General features: G+C 41.2%; 1 protein-coding gene across 1 annotated transcript in view; it reads left to right on the top strand.

Annotated features, from left to right (window-relative positions):
* Positions 1 to 7,840: 7,840 nt before the first annotated feature.
* The window catches only part of ITGA2 (integrin subunit alpha 2), a gene marked incomplete at both ends in the record, with an annotated part of 65,007 nt that continues 50,656 nt past the window's right edge, over positions 7,841 to 22,191 (top strand). Inside the window, one exon of the mRNA XM_082301284.1 lies at positions 7,841 to 7,886. Coding sequence (XP_082157410.1) covers positions 7,841 to 7,886 — 46 coding nt within the window. The remainder of the gene's footprint in view (positions 7,887 to 22,191) is intronic.

Raw genomic sequence — 22,191 nt, 5'->3', positions numbered from 1 at the left:
TCTATCAGAGTGGGTAAGATGAAAAACAGAGGATGTCCTCAGTTTTCCCTGAAAAGCGGTTGAAGTTTAGCAATTCTGTGACAGTAATCTGAGAAAAGTAGATTACTTTGTATCATTTTGGAGAACACACAGAGAAATTTTGCTCAGTATTTTCTCATGGTCCAAATTAATAGCCATTCATAGCTCACTTTCTTGTGTGCCAGCTCATAAAATCTCACTGACAAAAGCCTTACTCTAGCCTCAGCCATTTTACACTGTGCCAGAATAGATGCTATTACATCTCAAAAATTTTAGGGCTCAGCTAAAATTTCCAGTTACCCTGATAGCCAGGAAACAAAACCTGTTCTGGTGGCACCAGTGATGAGGGTTTTGAAACTCTCAGGAGCTCCACAAACTACTAAATTGCTTTTTGGTTTTTTTTTTTTAATTTGAGGTTCAGTTTGAGGATCTGCCAAAATTAACTCAGAGTCCTGGCTCCTGTATGTCATGAATTCCCAGTATTTGGAAAATTGCCTACAGTTCTCATTGAACAGATAATTATTAGAGAGTAATATTTGCCTTATAACATGCTGCTATGACATAGTTCATAGAATCATTAAGGTTGGAAAAGACCTCCAAAATCATAAAGTTCGGCCTTTGACTGATCATCATATCAAACAAACCAAAGCATAAGGTGCCACATCCAAGTCATTTCTTGAACACCTCTGTTCATCCTCTGGAGATGCTGATTCTACCATCTCCCTGGGTTACCCACTTCAGTGCTTGACCATACATTCACTGAAGAAATTCTCCCTAATTTCCAACCTAAATCTCCCCTGGCAGAGCTTGAAGCTATTTCCTCTTCTGTTGCTTGTAACCTGGGAGAAGAAGCCAACCCCCACCTGGCTACAGCCTCCTGCCAGGCAGTTGTAGGGAATGATAAGGTCACCCCTGAGCCTCCTTTTCTCCAGGCTAAACACCCCCAGCTCCCTCAGCTGCTCCTCACAGGACTTGTGCTCCAGACCCTTCCCCAGCTCTGTTGCCCTTCTCTGGACTCCCTCCAGCACCTCAATGTCTTTCTTGCAGTGAGGGGCCCAGAACTGGACACAGCACTCGAGGTGTGGCCTCACCAGTGCCCAGTACAGGGGGGCAATCCCTGCCCTGGTCCTGCTGGCCACACTACTGCTGATCCAGGCCAGGATGCCATTGGCCTTCTTGGCCACCTGGGCACACCCTGGCTCATGTTCAGCTGCTGTCACCAGCACCCCCAGGTCCTTTCCAGCCCCTCTGTCCCAGCCTGTGGCGCTGCCTGGAGTTGTTTTTACCCACGGGTAGGACCCAGCACTTGGCCTTGTTGAACCTCACACCACTGGCCTCAGCCCATGGATCCAGCCTGTCCAGATCCTTCTGCAGGGCCTTCCTGCCCTCCAGAAGATCAGCATTCACACCCAACTTGGTGTCTCCTGTGAGTTTAGTAAGGGTACATTTAATCCAGATCTTGATATTGAACAGGATAATCAAGATATTGAACAGGACTGGGCCCAATATTGAGCCTTGTGGAAGCCTATCAGTGACCGGACGTGAACTCGATGTGGCCACCACTTTTTGAGCCTGGCCATCCAGACAGTTTTTAACCCAGCAAAGAGTGCACCTGTCCAAGCCCTGGGCTTCCAGCTGTTCCAGAATGCTGGGGGAGTGTCTTACTGAAGTGACTTACTAAAGTCTGGGTAGACAACACCCACAGCCTTTCCCTCATCCACCAGGCAGGTCACCTGGTCATAGAAGATCAGGTTGGTCAGGCAGGACCTGCCTTTCCTAAACCTGTAGTGGCTGGGTCTGATGCCTCTGATCCCCATAGGCTCAAAATGATCTGTTCCATAACCTTCCCTGGCACCGCGGTCAGGCTGACAGGCCTGTAGTCTCACGTATCTTCCTCCCAGACCTTCCTGTGCACGGGAGCCACACCAACCAACCTCCAGTCATCTGGGACCTCCCCAGTTAGCCAGGACTGATGATTAATGATGGAGTGCGGCTTAGCAAACTCTTCTGCCAGTTCCCTCAGTACCCTGGGGTGAATCCCATCTGGTCCCACAGGCTTGTGGGTGTCGGAGTGGCACATCAGGTCACTGACTACTTCCTCCTGGATTGCAGGGGGTCTACTCTGCTCCCTATCCCTGTCAGACAGCTCAGGGGGCTGGTTGCCCTGATGATCACTGGTCTTACAGTTGAAGACTGAGGCAAAGAAGGTGTCAGGAACCTCAGCCTTTTTCTCATTTTGGTAACTGTATTTCCCCTACTGTGTTCAATAAAGAACGGAGGTTTTCCTTCATCTTCCTGTTGTTATTAATGTATTTATAACACATTCCTTACCAGATTGCAAAAATCTTATTCACCTTCTAAGAAAATATATCTGGGGAGAACCAACATGCCAGCCCACAAAAACTGGAATAAAATCTGAAAGTTCTTTGCATGAAGGGCTGGCAGGATGGCCATGGAGGAGGAGGTGATGCCATGTGATGAGAGAGGTCATGCCCCCTCTCTGGGTTTGTGACATGTGACTGAAACTGTGCCATTAGGCCATGTGCAAAGGTGTGCATGTTGTACCTTTCAAAGATTTTGTTTGGTCTCTAGTGCTGTTTCCCCAGCTCTCAGTACTGGGGCCAGTTCTGCTTGGTATCTCATCAATGACTTCGACAAGGGGTTGAGTGCACCCTCAGTCCCTTCACAGATGACACAAGTTGGGCAGGAGTGTTGATCTGCTGGAGGGCAGGAAGGCTCTGCAGAGGGATCTGGACAGGCTGGATCCATGGGCTGAGGCCAGTGGTGTGAGGTTCAACAAGGCCAAGTGCTGGGTCCTGCCCTTGGGTCACAACAACCCCAGGCAGCACCACAGGCTGGGACAGAGGGGCTGGAAAGGACCTGGGGATGCTGGTGACAGCAGCTGAACATGAGCCAGGGTGTGCCCAGGTGGTCAAGAAGGCCAAGGGTATCCTGGCCTGGATCAGCAATAGTGTGGCCAGCAGGATCAGGGCAGGGATTGTCCCCCTGTACTGGGCACTGGTGAGGCCACACCTCGAGTGCTGTGTCCAGTTCTGGGCCCCTCACTGCAAGAAAGACATTGAGGTGCTGGAGGGAGTCCAGAGAAGGGCAATGGAGCTGGGGAAGGGTCTGGAGCACAAGTCCTGTGAGGAGCAGCTGAGGGAGCTGGGGGTGTTTAGCCTGGAGAAAAGGAGGCTCAGGAGTGACCTTATCACTCTCCACAACAGCCTGGCAGGAGGCTGTAGCCAGGTGAGGGTTGGCCTCTTCTCCCAGGTAATCAGTGACAGGATGAGTGGACATAAGTTTAAGCTGCACCAGAGGAAGTTTAGATTTGACATTGGGAGGAATTTCTTCACAGAAAGGGTGATTAGACATTGGAATGGGCTTGATGATCTCAAAAGTCTTTTCCAACCCAATTGATTCTGTGATTCTGTGAACACTTTTTTACAATCAACTAGACAACACCTGATCACGTTACCACATTTTATCTGCCACCTTTTGATACTTCATCTTTTACTCAAGGTTTGTAGTTAATTCTAGATAAGGTAGCAAATGACCAGGAGAGAATAGGTCCAGTTAAGCAGTTATAGGTATACCAAAAGTGGGGTTTATTTTATATTCAGTGTTATTTTTTATTAGAGTCACACACTTAAGTTGCAAACAATCTAAGAAGGAAAAAATAAGAAAATAAATCCCTCACAAAGTAATGCATTAAGACTAAAATACTTCTCACATAATTAGTTAAAAATTCATTGGGATTCAGTAGAATTTGTTAAGGGAGTCAGGTTTGCTAAAAATGCCTACCAAATTCTTGAGCAACTTTTAATGGCAGGAAAATAAAAATGAAGAATTTATAGATCTTAATTCCAAAAAACGGAAAACAATTATGATGTTTTCAAAATAGAAATGGTTAAAAATGTAAACAAGGGCATATTCTGAGGAAATAGAGGTTCCTGTGTTCTCATCGGGTACTTTTAAATCCTCTCTGATAAATATTTTAAAGATACCCACTATTTTAAAGAGTTTGTGTGATTATTGGAGCTGTATCAAGGTTAATACTTTGGTGATTGGGCTGAACTTCCTGAAGGAGTATATCAGCTGCTCTAGAGACCCTGAAATTACATATGTTGGGTTAGGCTCCCCTATAGGACCTCACTTTTGGGATCACAGGTGAACGGAACACTTCTTCACTGGCTTCATTAAGTCCCATTTATATAATTTCCCCATGACAGGTATAAGGTTTCCTAACCTGAAAAAATAATTGGTGAAAATATGTGTACATATTCTGTGCTGGGTAGAACAGTTCAGTCAAAACAGCAAGAAACAGGTAAATGTGTGTCGGTACATCCAGAGTAGGAAATGGTGCTGTGCATCTAGAGCAAGACTGGAGAATTCCTGTATAGCACTTTGAGATGATCGAACCAAAGTTGCAAAAGAGTGTTAAAAAGGTGGGGTTTGGATAGTAGCATAGCAAAGTTCTGTTTTGTCCTCTACTCGTTGCCTATGGATACCTAAAATGCCTTTTGCATATTTTTGACCTTTTCCAGTTTTATTTCAAAACTGAACTATTACTGTCTAAACTACATCCTCACAGCTAATTTTAACATTTCCTTTATAGATTAGAGTCTTTTCAGTAGCTTGTTCTTTTTCCTTTCCGAGTAGCCCTTAATATAACATTTTTGTTACAGACACCATGTTTCTGTTAAAAACAATTACTGATATTTGGAGGCTTTCCCTCTAGCATCTTCAGACAAATCAGAGTGACCTGGAGCGATGCATCTTGGCCTCCTGTGGGTAAATTAGTCACTTTTCCAAGATTTCCTCCCAGAAATACATAAACAGAGAACTCCTAAGTTTTGCATACCACAGAAGCTCTGATTCTGTGGTCAGCCCTTGCAAATGACAAAAATGGAAATACCTGCATATTTCTCTGAGCAGGTTGGCATTAATTTGTACATTTTTTCATCACATTAAAAAGCTAGAATAACATGCATAAACTGTAAAATTGATTGTTAAATATGTCTTCACCAGAATAACTTTTAAAAGCAAATATTTGTTCATTGTCTTCACTTCGCAATGCTTATTTTTTTCTTGAAAATGCAAAAACTATATTGAACTTTTCATGGTGATAAAGCGACCTACTTCACACAGTCCTTACTGTGAAAAGGGAAGTTTGTTTGGGCCTTGATAACAAAATAGATTATTCTAATGTGCAAGTAAACCATATTTGCACAGAACCAAGTCTGAAACCTTGCAAATCAGCTCAGGCAGACATGGTGGTTTTGGCAAGAGTCCCTGTAATCAATGACAAGCAGACATGACAAGGTGCTATAAAACATCATTAAACAACAAACACGTGTACAGCAAAGGGTGTATCCAACCCCATTTTATAGCGCAGAGATAAGGAACACTAACCAAACTGTTCTCTGAGTAATTTGATTATCAGTGTAGGTGAACAGCAACAAAAAATAATTTCTCTGAATATGTGCAATATATGTATAAAATTTCTGAAGTGAGTCAGAAAAGGTGAAATATTGCACAACCTAAAAACTTTTGTTTCCCATGGTATGCAAAGTACAGCTCAGGATAATATGAGAACATTGTTATCAAATGGCTTATAATAATTTAAAACAAAAGCATTCATCTAAGGGAGTATTGTTAAAGAATACAGTAATTGTCACAGTGTTTATTCTCCTACAACCTATTCTTTGTAAACACAGAAGAATGTTGCTCTAAGAAGCAACACCCTGGGAGACACCCTTAGTGTGTGAGAAATTATTCTTCAACATTGTGTCTGGATGAGAAAGAAAGTTTCATATCCTAAGGGTAAATTTATAATGAGAATGATATAACTGAATCAAAGACTTTGTTTCTTAGGAAACTGAGACATTAGTCTGCAGAGGTTATTTTAGGGCGGGGAAGAGGGTGATTCTAGGTTTATTCCATTATTAAGAAACCATTTTTCTCTATGCTGTGGATTTTTGTTTGTTGTTTTTTATTGTCCTTTCATTAGTATTTATTAATTTGTGTTCTTCTTCATCCTTGTGGAAGTATAGTTTTTCCTTCTTGTCCCGGAGTGGCACACACATGTATACACTCAGTGCAGATGGAAAGAAAAGCTGCCATGGCTGCTCTTCCCCTCACGATTTGCCTGCTGGTCGCTGGATCAGTCTGCGCGCTGGTGTTACTACTTCAATAGCTGCACCTTGAAGTGTCTGCAGGGCTTCTGGGACACCGTGCAAAGGAAACACAGTGCTACAGTGCTCCCAGAGGCTTGCAAGTCATCGCTGGTGATGACTGACCAAGGGTTTTGGAGAAGGCTTTGGACTGGGCTTTGGAGAGGGATTTGGAGTTCAGCAGCAACAGTATCTTGGGAAGTGCTCACAGTTCATGTACAAGATCTTGCACTGGAATGGGTAACATGCCTGTGTGTCCTGTAAAGTAAATACATGGAAGAATTCAATGTAAGTTAAGCAAAGGCAGGTCTCTGCTGCACTTCCATCAAGTGGATTTTAACATCCTGATGGAAATTTCTTTAACCACATGATGTCTATATAAAACACCTGCTGAATAATTCCACCTGTTGACAAATTTCTTCATTTTAACTTACAACTCATTTTCCGAATGTTAAAAACAACTAAGAAGCTGTGAGAATACATGTACGCCTTAAATAATAGCTACAATGTGTCACACCTAAAGGGCCGTGACCTAGAGGCTGAGACGGGTGAAGGAAGGAAGAATTTCTATTTCAATTTGCCAGGCAAACTGTCTTTTTCATTACACGATGTTATGCCAAGAAGTTCAAATTATTCAGCAGAATTCATTGTACAAAATGAAATACATTCCATATGAAAAGGTAGTCCCATAAATTTTGATATTTACTGGAACTGTGGGATGGAGAAAATGCATGTTTCTCAAATACTCTGCACATGCAGTACTCAAACAGTGCTGACAAGGCTAGGTAGGATGAAAGCTACACAGCACTTTGCATAAGAATTCTTTCTGATTTCTTAGGAAGTCAAACTTCTCACCTCCCTATTTTTACTGGCTTCGATTCTCTTTGTCTTCCTGGATATTGGCCTGGGACTTAAGACAATGTAGGCAGTTATTTTGCCTAGGCAATATATCCTCACCATCATTGCCAACTTCGAGACAGTTTTGTGGCAAAGTTTCTGGATCCTGTTGCACTACTGCATAGCTGGGAGCATATTCTGCAGGAATTTCATTTGAAGAAGAAGATATAGGTTCAGCGTCATTAAACATGCAATTTAATACTCGAGCAAGTATTAAACAGCCGCTCTACATTGTTTAATAAATACAGGTTTAAAGACTATTCTGCAAGTTTCTGCCACCAGAGAAAAAGAGGCATTCCCACCCCTCCACAGCGCTGTTGTCCAGGGTACCCCGGGCGGGGGTGGTGGGTGTCCCGATCCCGGAGCCCTCCTTCCACTGCAGCGATGAGCAAAGGGCACGCAGCCTTGGGCAGCACCAGGGGGGGCGAGCGCGGGGAGTTCTCCTCCAGGGAATGAAACTAAGGGAGAGCCGCTGGGAGCAGCCCGGCTGCAGAGCCTGCAGGGGACAGCACCGCCAGCAGCACCGCGGGTGTGGGGCGAGGGGCAGGGGACGGGAGGAGCTGCCTCCGGCCCCTCCACGGCCGTGGACCGCAGGGGGCGTGGAGGAGGAGGAGGAGGAGGAGGAGGAGGGAAAGAAGGAGGAGGAGAAGGAGTATTTGGGGGCGGCTCGGAGCAGGTGGCGCTCAGTGTCGCGCTGGGAGGCGGCCAGCTCGGGAGCGGCACCGGCCCGACCTCGCACCGCGCCGGACATGGGCTCCGCGGGCGCGGCGCTGCCCGCCCTGCTCCTCGCCATGGGTACGTCTGTCTGTCCCTCCGCTCCGGGAGGGAGGAAGGAAGGGAGGAAGGAGGGAGGGAAGGTCCACCCGCGGGTGCGAGGTGCGCAGCGGGAGCGCGGCCGCGGCCCCTCCCGCGCTGCCGAGGCCGGGCAAAGACGCGTGGTGAGTGCGCGGCTGCGAGCCGGGGGGCTGTGGCTGCTGCGAGTGCGATGCATCGGCGGCGATTTTAAAGCAGGTTAAACTCCTGGAGTGGCACGGATTTCACTGTCCCGTAAATGGAGTCTGTGTGCGCTGGCGGTGTGGCGGGAACGGGAGCAGTCCGATGTGTGAATTTAGGGTTACACGATGATTATATCTTTTTAAACACGAAAATGTTATTCTCTTTGTGAATGGTGTTCCTAATTTCCAAGAGTCCTCTAGGTCTGTAACCACACTGTTGGGCAGATGTCGCTCCTTGGAAAAGGATAGGGAAACTTGAAATCTCCTTCTTCTCTTGGCTAACTTAATTACCATTACATATATTTTCCTGGGAACTATAAGCAATCATAGTCACTTGCCATGAGCAAATTCCCAGGCAGTTTCAGAGTTTTAATATTACTGTATACTCTCACAAACCCTTAATTAGCAAGTCACCGAAGAGGCAGCATGAAAATGAGTTTTCACTGATGAGCTGTTCCAACTTGTTCTTTCAGTAACTATAGTGAACACTGCAGTGGAATGTGTGGCTGCAGGGTATGAAATAAAATACAAAAATATTAACCTGTGATGTGATATACAGTACACAAACAACCTGGCATTTTTTAAAAAAAAAGAAAAATTCTGAGAAGTACCAGTGGGCAAAACATTCCACCCTCTACTTTTGCTTAATCTATCCTTTATTCTCCTGGTTACAGCTACTGCAAACCGGGACCATCAACATTCCCTGTAATTCATGGGGTCTTAAGACTTGCAAAGGTTTGTAGAGCAGTGCTGAAAGCAGAAGATAAGGACTGATTGTGAGAGGAGGATTCCCCTGGCATTGCACATGACAGAAGTGGGATAGGTCTACTTTGTTCAGGCATTATCCATGATTTATCTAAATTCATACACCTGAAAGCTGTCATAATTTTGATTTCAGATGTGTCACGACATTTGATGTCAGCAGATGCAATTACCAAGTTAATACTTGCTCAGGCCTTTTTGATCTTTTAGAATTGGCAAGGAAAATAAAGTTTCAGCACAGGAGAGTTTTCCCTAAGTGTTTTTGGAGTTCTGCTATGGTGGTACTCTTGTACCTCCTCCACAATAATTTTCAAATTGCTTGAATTTTAGTGAACTGGTTTACATTCAAAGGTGATATTCTTGAATTTAATTGGGATATCTTAGCTGAGTTAGTCATTACTTCAAGAAAATATTCCAAGTTATTCCAGACTTGATTTTATGTCACTATATTAACTTCCCAAATATCGTCTGTATTAAATGGATCACATGGGGGAGCTTTGTTGTGTCTCCAAATTCAACTAAAATTAGTGCAACAGTGAAGTAGTGGGTTACTCTTGGTTGATGTGTACTTTTGTGTCTGGAAAGTCACTAAGACTTCGTAGATGCTACAAGAAGAAAAGATTTGAAACAGAACTACCATTTTGATACCATGACTTTGCTACCAACCTTGTTAATTGTTGACCAAAAAGTATACAGCATAGAGAAGTAGATTATATTAAAAGGAATAAATGGTGCATTAACAGGGAAACCCATGCAACAAAGCATGAACATTTCTGTTGTTAAATGCTGCTGATAGGTTTGCCATGTCCAGTTCTTTAAATTTACATTTTAAGTATCCATTTTTTTTTTCCTTATCCTGTTCTTAAAAGTCAAAGCCAAAACCGCCCAGCTCTCTCTGAGAGTGAGGCCAGTGGAAAATACAGTAGCTTTCCTGGGCTCAATTCTGTTAACATTTTCTTTGGAAAGCTCTAGTGCCCTCATACTTCAGAGGAGATATTTGAAATTTGGCAGGAAGGTGCTATTTGCATTGTCTACCTAAATTTGGCCAAGTAACAAGTCTTTGCAAAACTGTATTCCTCTGGAAAGAAATGCATTTTTATCAGCTAGATTCCAACTTAATTTATCTCCACCTTGTTGTGCACCTTAGTCAGATGTTTCTGTGTGAGGTCTTAGGTCTACACCTGCAAACACAAAAACATTCTCTCTTGACTTCTCATGTTATTTTTACAGTAATATTCATTGTTGTTTAAGTCACTCTGCTTTCCAGTTTGCTTCTGGATGGTAGTCTGCTGACTGTACTGCACGCTCTTAACTGCTTCCTGGGCTTCGGATGAATCAGCTTGTTCTCCTTTTTATGAGAGTCATTCACTTCAGAGTGAATTATCAACTGATAGTGTTGGAGGGCCATACCTAGGGGAGGAAGTAAAATTTGGGGTGGCCTCATCTATACTATCTCAGCAGGCCTTCGTGTTGAAGCCTACTGTGCACCTTCCTCCAGCAACCCAGGCTGTGAATGATACAACTCTTAGCACATCTGTAAAATCTCCACTCTGTGAAGTACCCATCCCTTGAACTCTTTAACTCTGGAATTAAAAATTGCAGCGACATAAGGGTTTTTCCTTTTGAACTACAGGTGTACCACAAGTGCCACGGATTCTCAAATCTCCCTGTGGGACCCAGGCAGACTGAAGGAGAAAACAGGTCTATCTGAAATTGGGTGGTGTGAGTGTATTTCTCTAAAAAGTTCAGTAGAGTAGAGGATTTCCAATGATGGGGACCTTGTAAATAATGAGCAGTAAGGCTCTATAGAGGAAGAGGAAACCCTACTTACAAACTCTTTTTCTTCAGTACACTTTTGTTTAAAGTGGGATGGAAGCTGTGGTAATGGCATTTAACATGCAGAAGTTGGAAAGTGCCCAAAGTTAGCCACCTGGATTTGTCTCTTTTGCACATCAGTGCATCTTGCTGTCACCGCCTAAAAACAGAGAAAGATAGTGTGACCAGAGAACGAGCTGGAACCTCTGCCTTGCTTAGTTTTGAAATTAGAAAGTGGTCTAATGAATGAAGATGAAACATAGGATTGAGAGAAATAATTTTTTTTCTTACAAAAGTGGACTCTTTCTCTCTCTCTCTTTCTTTTATTTTTTTTTCCACCAAAGCTGAGTACAATTTCAGATGAGTCATTTAATTCAAATCTTTGACATGTGGTTGGAGCTTTTGTGTTCTTCTCTTTCTCTTTGTTCAGCCAGGGGTTCTCAAAACTGAAGCTGCGTTTTCATGATCTGGTTAAGCTGACCTGAATGTGGAGCTGACTCTATAAGGACATTTTGTCCACTCCTGGTTGCATGTTTCCACCAGTTACTCTGTGCTATCGTTATGGCTTAGGCTGGGGAACAGGTCAGGGACCCATTTGCTTGATTAGTTTTTTCCCCCTTTTGAGCCAGGTTAGTTTTGGAGATGAGCTAAACTGATCCTGCTCACTTGAGCAATTTATTTGTTAGTGCTGGCATAGGGAACAGTCAGAACTCATGGCCAGAGGAGGGAGGAAAGCTGGAAAAGTCCCTTTCACTGGTAGCTGTCACTTCCACTGGCTTGAGCTTTTTGTGCAAGTACATCTTGACACGCAAACTGCTCTGTATTCACAGCTGTTTCTGAAGTCAATGGAAATGTGAATTTCAATTTGAATGGGGAAAAAAAGGGGGTTCTAGCTGTACCACTAGATATCCAAAAGTGGTAAGTACATTTAGTTTGTTGTTTTTTATTGTTGTTGTTGTTGGTTTTTTAATGGAGCTAAGGATGATCTCTCATTTCACTTGAGGGTTGAAAAATAAATCCTCTGTCACTTGCAAATACTTAAATGTTTGTGGTCAAGATAGGTAGGCAGTAATCCACAAGGAAGATGATAAGGTTAAAATCATACATAAAAAGTACCTGGCAATGTACAGAGCAGGAAGTACTAAACTGAAAACTGAAAAGCAAATGAAAATTGAACATTTGGTGCAATAAATGAAGCTAAAAGCGGGGGTGAAAATGCAAGACATGATTTTAACACACGCAAACGCACACTAACTTAAGTCTGTACAGACTATTTTGATTTCTGCCTTTCTCCTTCTTTGTGATCACCTTTTGATACCTTGCTGTCTTATTATCATATTTGTGAGTAATGTTAATGTTAAAAATCACTCTATAATCTGGAGATGGATTGAAAGCAGGACTCAAACATGAATTCTTAAAGTAAAGCTGTCTCTAGCTTTTCCTTTTTTCTGAGGTAGCAAGTACTGGGAGCACTACTGCGTATTATTTTTGGAGTTTTGCCTTTCACAGCATTGCAGACTGAAGTAAGGCTTCATTCATACTGCATTACAGGACTTGTATTTTGTATTATGTTTATTTTAGAAAGCATACAGGGTATTACCATCAGACACCTAAACACATTAACGGTTAATATTTATTTGTGCATAATTTGGTCAAAGTCAACACGAGATCCTACCAAAAAGTTTTAACTGTATGCTGCCTCTCTCTGGAACAACCTGTGAATTGTTCCTTGTTTTTTTGATTCAGTGTCACGGAACTTTAATTTAAGAAGTTAAGTAAAAGTACAGCTACTCCTTGTTTTCATTGTGCTTCCTAGCCACTATACAAATATTATTCATTGTGGTCTTTCTTCACTATTGTAATTTTGAATGAATGAAAGTGGGGTTTGCGTGTACTTCATGTAATGTATTTTCTTGAGGGCTAATAACTGGAGTTAGTAAGTGTAATGGCTCAATGTCTATAAAGCTAAGTGTGAAGAAAGTACTTTCCTTTAGGATTAATGCAGGTAAGAGGGAGTTTCTGCATCTTCAGATGAGTAAAGCAAGTAGTTTTCCCCAGCAGAAATCTTGTGTAGCCTCTATCTAGTGTTGTTATTTCCATTTAAAGGTTTCCTTTGTTAGACTCTGTGCAGGCTGGTTCCCATTTCCATGGTGACCGTGCTGAAATGCAGACAGGACACAGGCTGGATTCTCATCGGCATAGCCATGCACTTGCATACCAACACATGTTATCTGCTTGGCTTAGGACATTTCCATTAGCAGTTTTAATGTTTAGAGCTTCTTTTTCTCATAGAGATCTTTGGCCTTGCAATACTACACAGTGTAGGGATTTCAGACCCTGTGCAGCAAGACAGAACAAGTTGATAAGCTTATTTTTTGTGTAAATAATTTGGCTCTACTGTTCCAATTTAAATTAGTCAAGGACATCAGAGAACTTTCTGAGCCTTAGGTGCTTTTTTTTTCTATTAAAAATGATAACACAGAAGGATTTTTATTTATAAACCCTTAGGTGAAAGACTGACATATATCTGTGCTAAATAGTTATAGGGACATACCCCTTCTGAAGGCACTTATAAAAGGATAATAAAAATAGGTGAGTGTGAATTAAGATAAGTGATACCTTCTGTCTATATTGGTTGAGTGTGAGCATGTATCTTTGTGAAGCAACATGCAATAATCTTCTTGCTGCTCATACTGCCCTAATTTTCTGGAGGTGGAGAATACTAAAGGCGTCTAGTGGACTCAACATAGGCATTTCCCTCACTTCCAAATCAGGCTGTGATTTCTGACTTGACAAATAATCTCAATATTCTGAGTGCTGGTAATTGTTATTTTGAATTATTCCCCGAGTAGCATTTTGGGATCTTTAGAGGAGAAAATTTTATTTTCTCCTGGAGATGCATATGCTGTAAAAATAGAGTAAGGCTTGCATACCATTCAGAACTTAAAAGAGCAGGCAAAGAAGTAGGATCAACACAGCCTCTTTGAATGGAGGATGAGCAAAGACATTTTGTGTGCAACTGAATGGCATCTGCATGGTTGAATGTCACACATGATGAATGTCACGGATTCTTTTGTCCCTTTCAAATTGCTGTTAGACAGGGTGGAGGGCTTGGAAGTTATGCACAGCCCTGGTAGAAATCTTGCTTTATTCCTGATTTATTTTGCCCTTTACAACCTGCTTCCAAGTTTATAATTCTTCCCTTACTTCATACAGTTTTATGCCTTTTTTTTCTTAATCACACAGATCTCCTTGGATAATGTAGTTGGTTATTTCTAGAGAATAACAGACAATGAAGAAATATTGAGAAAAATTACTATCAGCAGTACACTTCAGGGAGGGAGCATATTGCACAGCAGAAATACCTAAGGAAATACTGGAGTTTGAGGATGGGGAGGTGAGTGGGGGGTGGATGGCTGTGAAGGATTGAATTAGATTCTTACCTTTTATGTATACGACAGCTAACCCATCTTCCTGTCTAGCTATATGTCTCAAACATGAGTGACCTTAAGCAAGAAAGCTGGCAGTGGTTGATGCTGTGTTAAGACTGCAATACAAAGCTGTGTGTAATGATAAAACTGCAGACAACCAGGCTGCTTCACCCATTGGATTACCTGGTAAATTACTACCTCAGCCAGCTGCAAGATAAATCTTCTTACCTGACAGAGGAGCAGCTGACTTGTGCTAGGCCTGCATGTTTAGTGGAGCTAAGGATACTGTCACTAGAAGTTGTTAACCCAGGACTTTCTGGGTGTTATTGCTGTGCCATACTCTGTGCTGCCTGAAGTAAGGCAGCTGCATGCTGGTAAACCAGCGGAATGAGCTATCAGTGTGTCTAAATTTCCACATGCACGGCAGTCACTTCTCATAATTCCTCAGTTTCTGAGACTGTTGTATTCGTGTTTCCCTTCAGCTGTGAAAACACACTGGGTAAGAAATTCTACTTCACTGCATATTTTGATAAACCTACAAAACCGTAAATTACTACATTTCAGGCCTGCATTTATTCTTGTCTGGTCCCGTTCTCTTAGTTGAGTAAATGTCTGTGTAGGTGCCAAATCAGGGCAACCTATGTCAAGAGTTTGTGTCCTGGTATCTTAATACCAACATGCTACAATAAGAGTAAAATACAAAATAATCCCCTTGAGGCACCTGTCCAAAGCAGCAGCAAGTGGAATATTATGTCCTGAGGCAACTAGCACATCCTAGATACCAAATATCACTGCAGAGGAGGATGTGTGACTCAAATGTCTCTGTGCCTGTATTCTTATTTGAATTTTCTATTTGAAGAGAACGTTAATTGTTAACTAAAAAACTAAAATTTTAATAAATAGTTTTTCAGTGATTCTGTTTTCTTAACAGTAAACTCTAATAAGACAATGATAGCAGTCTAATAATAATGAATTTGAAAACTAATCCAATATTCCTACTGTGTTGTATAAAATCTAGTATTCTTTATATCCAGTACTATAGATGCACATAGAACTGATTGAATTTATAGACATTAAACTCAGAGTTAGCTGAAATTCCTCTAATGATAATTTAACCTTTCCTGAGTAGAAAAAATTTAAGTGAGATGACATTTCCTTTAACTATGCTCACCAAATAAAATTCCCATTTAAACATGCCTGAAATACATATAGGTCAAATATAAAATAGGAGAAATGACTGAGAATGAGCTCTTACTAGGATGGGCAAAACTATAAACAGAGAAAAATCCAGCAGCACTACTCACATAGTAGTCCTTCAGTAGCTCTGCTAATAATAGTTATCCATTTAACTCTAGCCAAATATTCTTTCATTTCACTGTCTCTACTCTTTTTTTTTCTTATTTTCTTTCTTTTGGAGGGGTTGGTTGGGGTTTTTTATTATTTTTTGTTTTCCCTTCCAAGCTGCCAAAAGCCAGTTCATCATATTGAACAGTAAAAGACATACTTGAGTCTCTGGATTTGTACTTCTGAGAAGCTGAGAGCTACAATAGACCTTGGTTCTGTGAAGACAAAAGAGCGGCTGTTCTGCTTTTGTGGAAGCAAGTATTATCTCCAGAAAACTCTTCTTAAATGTACATGGACCCTTCTTTCTGACCCCGAAATGTACAATGGCTGCATTTTACAAATAAAGAAGATAACTTCCTTCTGAGCTCTGACTACAGATAGCATGTCACCAACCTGACCACTGGCATCTGGGTAGACGCAGTGTGGTGTGTGGGCTGAGGGCTGGGAGAGTGCCTGCTGCAGCCCCACTTCACCTAAAACAGGGTCCCCCTGCCCCAGAGTGCAGGTCAGGTGCCTTGGACTAAGCACTTTAAAACGCACAAAAACCCAACTTCTTACAAAGCAGGAAGACTCCTGCAGCTAAGAGGTGGATCAAGGGTGTTTGAACTCCATCCTTCTCAGGCACCTGCATGAGGTGCCTCCTTCTGCTGAGGTCAAGGAGGGGGAGGAATTTTGGGAGACAGGCATCCAGTTCAGCTTTTTTTCAAGAGGTTGCTGCTTCATAAGTAATGGTAATAGTCACCTGGCAAACATGGTTTAGCTCTCCCTTGAGTCTCGCAGTGATGTAGATTCACCTCTCAGTGTTTTCCAGGAGCCTCTTTGCTACCAGGCAATAAAGCAGTCAGACAAGCAGCCTCTACTCTGTATATTGAGACAAGGTCTCAGTTCATCCCAGGACGTATACTCATGTTTCCAGACGGACAGGCAAAGGTACATCTTGTCTGTGGCCTAATGTCTGGGCACTCAGGTGGGAGGAGTTCTGAGTTGGATCTTTTGGACCAACTACCCATGCGATTACATTCAGTAATTTTGTTGTGCATAAAAAGAAGTTACTTAGCTATTTAGTTAAATAATTTAATTATTTCAAGTAGAAATAATTAAGTTGAAAATCCTTCATTGCCTCTTACTATTGTATCAGAGTGGGTTAACAGCAGGATAGGTTAACAGTAGAATACTTTGCTCTTTGGGCTGTTTCTACACCGGATTCATATTCTAAACTTTTGTGCAACTTCGTGTAATGAAACCTAAGTGACAGGTAATTTTAGGTTCATTTTGGGTTAGGCAGCTGCTGAATTCTGGGCTTCCTGGATTGTTTTCCTGATTTTAATGTGCCCAAATTCTGCCTAGGCACTATCTGGTGCCAGAATTGATCATTTCAAGGTGCATTAAAGTGCAATTTCAGGTGAGTGATTGGGACCACCTGCCTACCATTCAGGATGGCCAGCCATGAGCTCCCATTAAAATCAAAGGAGAGAAGGAGTCATTACTTCTGGCATAGGAGAACAAATGTTCTGATAATTATAGCTCTTCCAAGTATTGTATTATATATCCTGTGGTGCCTTGGAGGTTTTCTTGTTGCAGGAAACTGATGTAGCAAACTTTTTACAGCTGAGGCTACTATTATTTCTGCGGCTGTCCATGAGCAGTGCAGAGAGCTAAACTCCCAGCTAGCTTCAAAAGCTGTGAGGGAGGAACAGGGTCTTAAACATGGTGTCCTAAAAATGGCATGATGACATGGTCGCTGTAGCCACTGCAGTCCTCATGCTTCAGGCTGTGACACTGCAGTGGCAGATGGATGGATGATCCCTCAGCTTTTTTCTAGTTTAGCCTTTCAGGTCACATTTAACAGTGATATTATATGATATAACACATAATACAATATGTTATAATACCCTGTAATATCCTAGAGTGTGATATGGATAGGGAAGTACAGACACATGTGGTTACTTCCCCTTCTTCTTGATATTTGTGTGAAAATATGCATTTTTTTCTTTGTACAATCATGTTTTCATAGCAGTTGAGAGGAGCAAATGTGGCAAATGGGGTATACAGATAGCAGTAACATTGCTTTCAGTGGGATGACATGTATTTCCTCTCTTACAGTTGTAATGTGGCTCAGGCTTCTCTGGCTATATTTGGAAATATTGCTGGTTTAAAAAAGACAAAACTCAACCACTGATAGCATGGACACAAGGAAAGAGAAACTACTGGAGTGAAATGCCACTTGGAAAGTCAGTTTTTATCATAGGGAGGCATGCTTTTTTTTTTTTTTTTGTGTATTTACCATCATTACTTGTGAAGGCCAGTGACAACTGCATAAACAACATATATGTGTGTACAGCCTGTTAGTCTCACATACTTTTAATCTCTTTGTGATCTTGAGAAAAAATTGTGATACTCTAAGGACAAAGTTGAACAATCCTGTTTCTACCAAGATTAAAAAAAAAATGCATGGCATAATAAAAAGATGGAACTTAGGTGAATTTTCTGTAAAATAAAGCTTTTCCCCACTGAAAACATGGATGGAAACATGCCAGGATAATACATTTGAGATGGCTTGAATACTTGCTGTCTTTATTAAAACCTCATAGGAAGTTCTCAGTCCTGCAGGAACTGCTCCTATGCATTTTTTTGGAATCAGTCCTTGCATGTACTGTAGGTTGTCTGGATTTCTTAACTGCAGATGAAGAGCAGTTATTTGTCTGCTCTGGCAGCCAAGGAGGGCAGTATCTGGGCCACAAGTAGGGAGTTACCAGGAGAAAGACAAGTCTTGTAGAGTAAGTAATGAAGTAGTGGGTAAGTTTAATTAGATCTCTTACTCTGCAGCGGTGTTAGAACAATAAAGTAGACAGCTCCTAGTTGTGTTACCACAGTCTGTCCAACATTTCAGTCACAATTCATGTCCTATCACGTTTGTGCTGCCTTTATAGCAGGTTATTGATAACTTCTCAGTGCAGCTCCTTGCATTCCTAACCGTTGCAAGTGAAAGGCAGTGACTCAGGCTTTCACACACGCAGAGGCTCTCAGGCTGGAAGCTGACCTATTTCCAAGAAGAAGCAGTCAGCCAAATAAGCCAAGAAAACTTGCTGGAAAGGAGGGGAGGAAGAAGGGTGGGAGGATTGTTACTAAATGAGGCATTGTTTCTCTTTTGTTCTGAGTGGTGGATTTGGTGGAGGCTTTTTTGCCTATAATTTATTTCTACTCTAAATGTTATAATTTCTGTTAATTATTAAGTAGTTTGAGATACTGTAGCTGTTGTCAAGAAAAACTTGGTCTCAAGATAACAGAAAGTTAAACAAGTAGATGAAGTAGTAAAATGAAGATGCCTTTTTCAAGCTTCTGTAAACATAATGAAACAGCAACAAAGAAACTGATGTGAGGATTATACGATGTTTCTACTTCCAGTACAAAAGGCAGTGTCGTGCCAATGACTTTCTTTGCTCCTTTCAATTCCTGTCAGAGGTTCACACTGTGTCTATTTAGGAGGTTGTTCTCAATAAGAATCTGTTCAGTTTTAAATTTCAGATTAAACGTGATTATAAAACAGCTGGTTTAGTATACAAGCTATCTAGATGCCATTGTGAGTATCTATCCACGTGGGTGTGCATATTGAAGAAAAAATTATTACAGAAAATAGAAAAGCAAATATTAAGGAGAAAACTAATGAGACTTTTTTTTTCAGTTATGGTGACTGTACTGGGTAAATGTTAATATACCTTTCCAGATGGAGTTATAAGTTGTCCTTTGTTTTCCTTGCTTGTTGGGTTGGATTCCCTGTGCCATTTGTGAGTATTCTAAAGATGGATAAAAAAGATATTTTATATTTATGTTCCTTTGAAGGAAAGTCCCAAACAGTGAAACCAATGTAGAATTGCTCTTCTAACATGAGAACTTGATTTGATGCCCTTACCTGTGCATGCACGCAATTCACATCCCAATACAGTAAAATGGATAACAGTGGAGACTAGTACATTACAAAAGGGAAAAAATCTTCACTTTTTTGTGAAGATTTAGCTCATTGCAGTGAGAATTGCTCAGTGGCTTCTGAAAGCCATGATGAAGAACATCCCTATTGCAGTTCAATAGACTAAATTAACTGCATGCTGGTTGTTTGTTTCTTCATGTTTTCACAGTCTTGTCAATAAAGCATTCAAAACATAATGTATTATGAAACTTGGGTAGTTTTTCTGTAAGAATACTTGATTAATTCAAGTTGGATTATTGTTCTGATAATATACATTCTGAATAATAAGGGAGTAACATTACTCTTACACCAAAACGTTGTTCCATTTAATAAAAAACAGTAAAGTAAGACTAAATATATTTAATATAAAGCAAATACTATTTTACTGTCCTTTTTCATAACTTTATTGCTTCCCCTTCCTGCCTTCATTCCACCTTCTGACTAATATTTCAAGGACAGTAGGTGATTATAGTGTGAGGGGTATCTGTAGGTGCCTGTACTCCCTCTCTAACTCTGGAATCTGTGAGCCAACTTCAGCAAACTTGTACAGGGATGAAAAAATAACCAGCTGGGTATGAGACTGAGACAAAAGTGCTTTTACAAGTTCCCTGACAACTAAGGAGATCCAGTGAGACCTTGCACAACAGAAAATAGCTGAAAATCTACCCCGAAGAGTGCACTTAGAAATCTTTCAGTCATGGAGAAAGCTTGAACGAGAGTGTGCATCCACTGTGAGATGAAGTCAGTGGAAAACAACAGCTACAAGTTCTCTCATCCCTCCCACCCCTTTCTTTTCTCTGTCCCCAGCAGGGTCTGACAGGCTTTAGGGCACTGCTGATGGGTGTTCTTTGGAGGTAGAAGTCTTTGAGACCAAGGGAAAAACTTTCCTCATGGAATTTGTAGTGGCTCTCTTGGAGCAGTATAACATAAAGGGCAGAGCAAAGCCCTCTTCTGGAATGAATAGATATTTTTAAAAATGCTAGACTGAGCAATTAAGGCAATGCCAGCAGTACATGTCTTAGTGACTGCCAATCTAAGAAACTGCTTCAGGAAGCAGACAATAATCCAGTGGGGTTTTCTTGATTCATTTTTTCCCCCAATAACAATTTGTAGACGAAAAACCATAGTGCATGGTTTTAGCATAATGCAGGTCATGGCCTTGCTTTTCTTTGGTGACTACATGCTTATCCCTTCCACCCTTAAATCCCTCAGCATGCTGCTGATTTTGAGTTTAGGTTTCTCAGGGTCGGCTGCCCTTCTGGAGCTGGTACAAGGGGCAGTGGTTTTAGCTGTGGCTGTGCTACCAAGTGGAGGGGAGCTGCCAAGGATGCGCTCCGGGCATTGTGACTGACACAAATGCTCACTCACAAAGACAAAGGGTTACTCAGCTGGGTTATGTAACAAACTTTCTCTGGTTTGTAGTTAGTAGTTGTTCAATGAAGTGAACACCATAACAGTAAGGAAAAAAGGTGACATTCCCTACTGGCAAAGTTAATATTAGATATATTTAAAACTAGTACTCAGTGTGTGGTGGATCCTTACAGACTCAGTGGTCAAACTCCATTGTCGCTTCTTTTTTCTTGATACTGTCTTTGCTAGACCTGTTTGATGGAAAGCTATAAACAACAACAGCAGAAAATGCCTCTTTTTGACTGGATATTTCAATGAGAGGTGACATTTGGCATAACCGAGTCTGTGTAATTATGGTATTTTTTAATATATTGCCATTTTAAATTGGAACATCACCTTTGCAATGTAGTAAAATGTGGTTGAAAATTCAATCTTTACTATTTAGAGTTTTAAAAATGACACATTTATTATGATACTTATGATACAAAATACAGACTAATAATATGTTCAGTATATTCAATTAGAATTTTATAACTCTATTTCAGCAAACAAAATAATCAAATACATAAAAATCTGACTTCATTCTTTTTCATCCGGTTGAATTTTTTTCAATGCTGGTTAATCTGAGTAAGGGGTTTCAATCAAACAACTATGATAATCATAACATTAAATGATTGATTACCAAACAGATATTTTCTGCTTGATCCCTTTAAGCTGTGAGCTTTGCTTACAAAATCAAAACAATTATGAATTGGGTGTACCTAATATGAGTTTTTCTTCATTAAAACTTGCTTCAGCTTGTACTGCAAGCAGAATGAAGCAAACAGAAGGCATTAGAGCTATCATTAGACATGACATTTATAGTTACAGAAGAATTCCCACATGTTGAGGCTTAAAGGTGCCCAGTCATAACATGTATTATTTTTTGTCCTGCTAGGAGAAAAAAAAAATGTTGTTGTTAAAGCATAAAACCAGCTATACACCTACACTGCAGCTCCCATGGCTCACACTGCAATAATGCAGTTGCTGAAATATGGGAATTCCCAGGAAAAAAAATACCATGTGAAGAGATACTGGAATTTATCAGAAAGATTATAGTTTCTTTTATCCCATTATGATTTTTTTTCTTGCATTTCCTGCCTGAATCTTGATGTTGGGAGTACTCTGCTTAGTGAAGGTGTTGCGTTGTCTTTAAACCGAACTGCCCAAATGCCCTTCCCAGCAGAGAGGAACTGCTGCTTTTGAAGTCTGCAGAGGGGCTTTCAGAAGCTTTAGGCTTGTATCTGGCTTCCTTTGTTCCACACAGTCTGTTTACTTGACTGTAAATAAAGTGCCATTTACAGACAGAAGTTAGGAAGTGGATTTTTACTTGCCTGACTAATCTTTCATCATGATCATTAGGTCACAAAGTAGAAGTCTGTCACCAAAGCTATTAAAAT

The sequence above is a fragment of the Coloeus monedula genome (genome assembly GCF_965178545.1).
Source record: "Coloeus monedula genome assembly, chromosome: Z".
Classification (NCBI taxonomy): Eukaryota; Metazoa; Chordata; class Aves; order Passeriformes; family Corvidae; genus Coloeus; species Coloeus monedula.
Note: the sequence above shows the minus strand (reverse complement) of the source record. Positions and strands in the feature narration are given on the sequence as shown.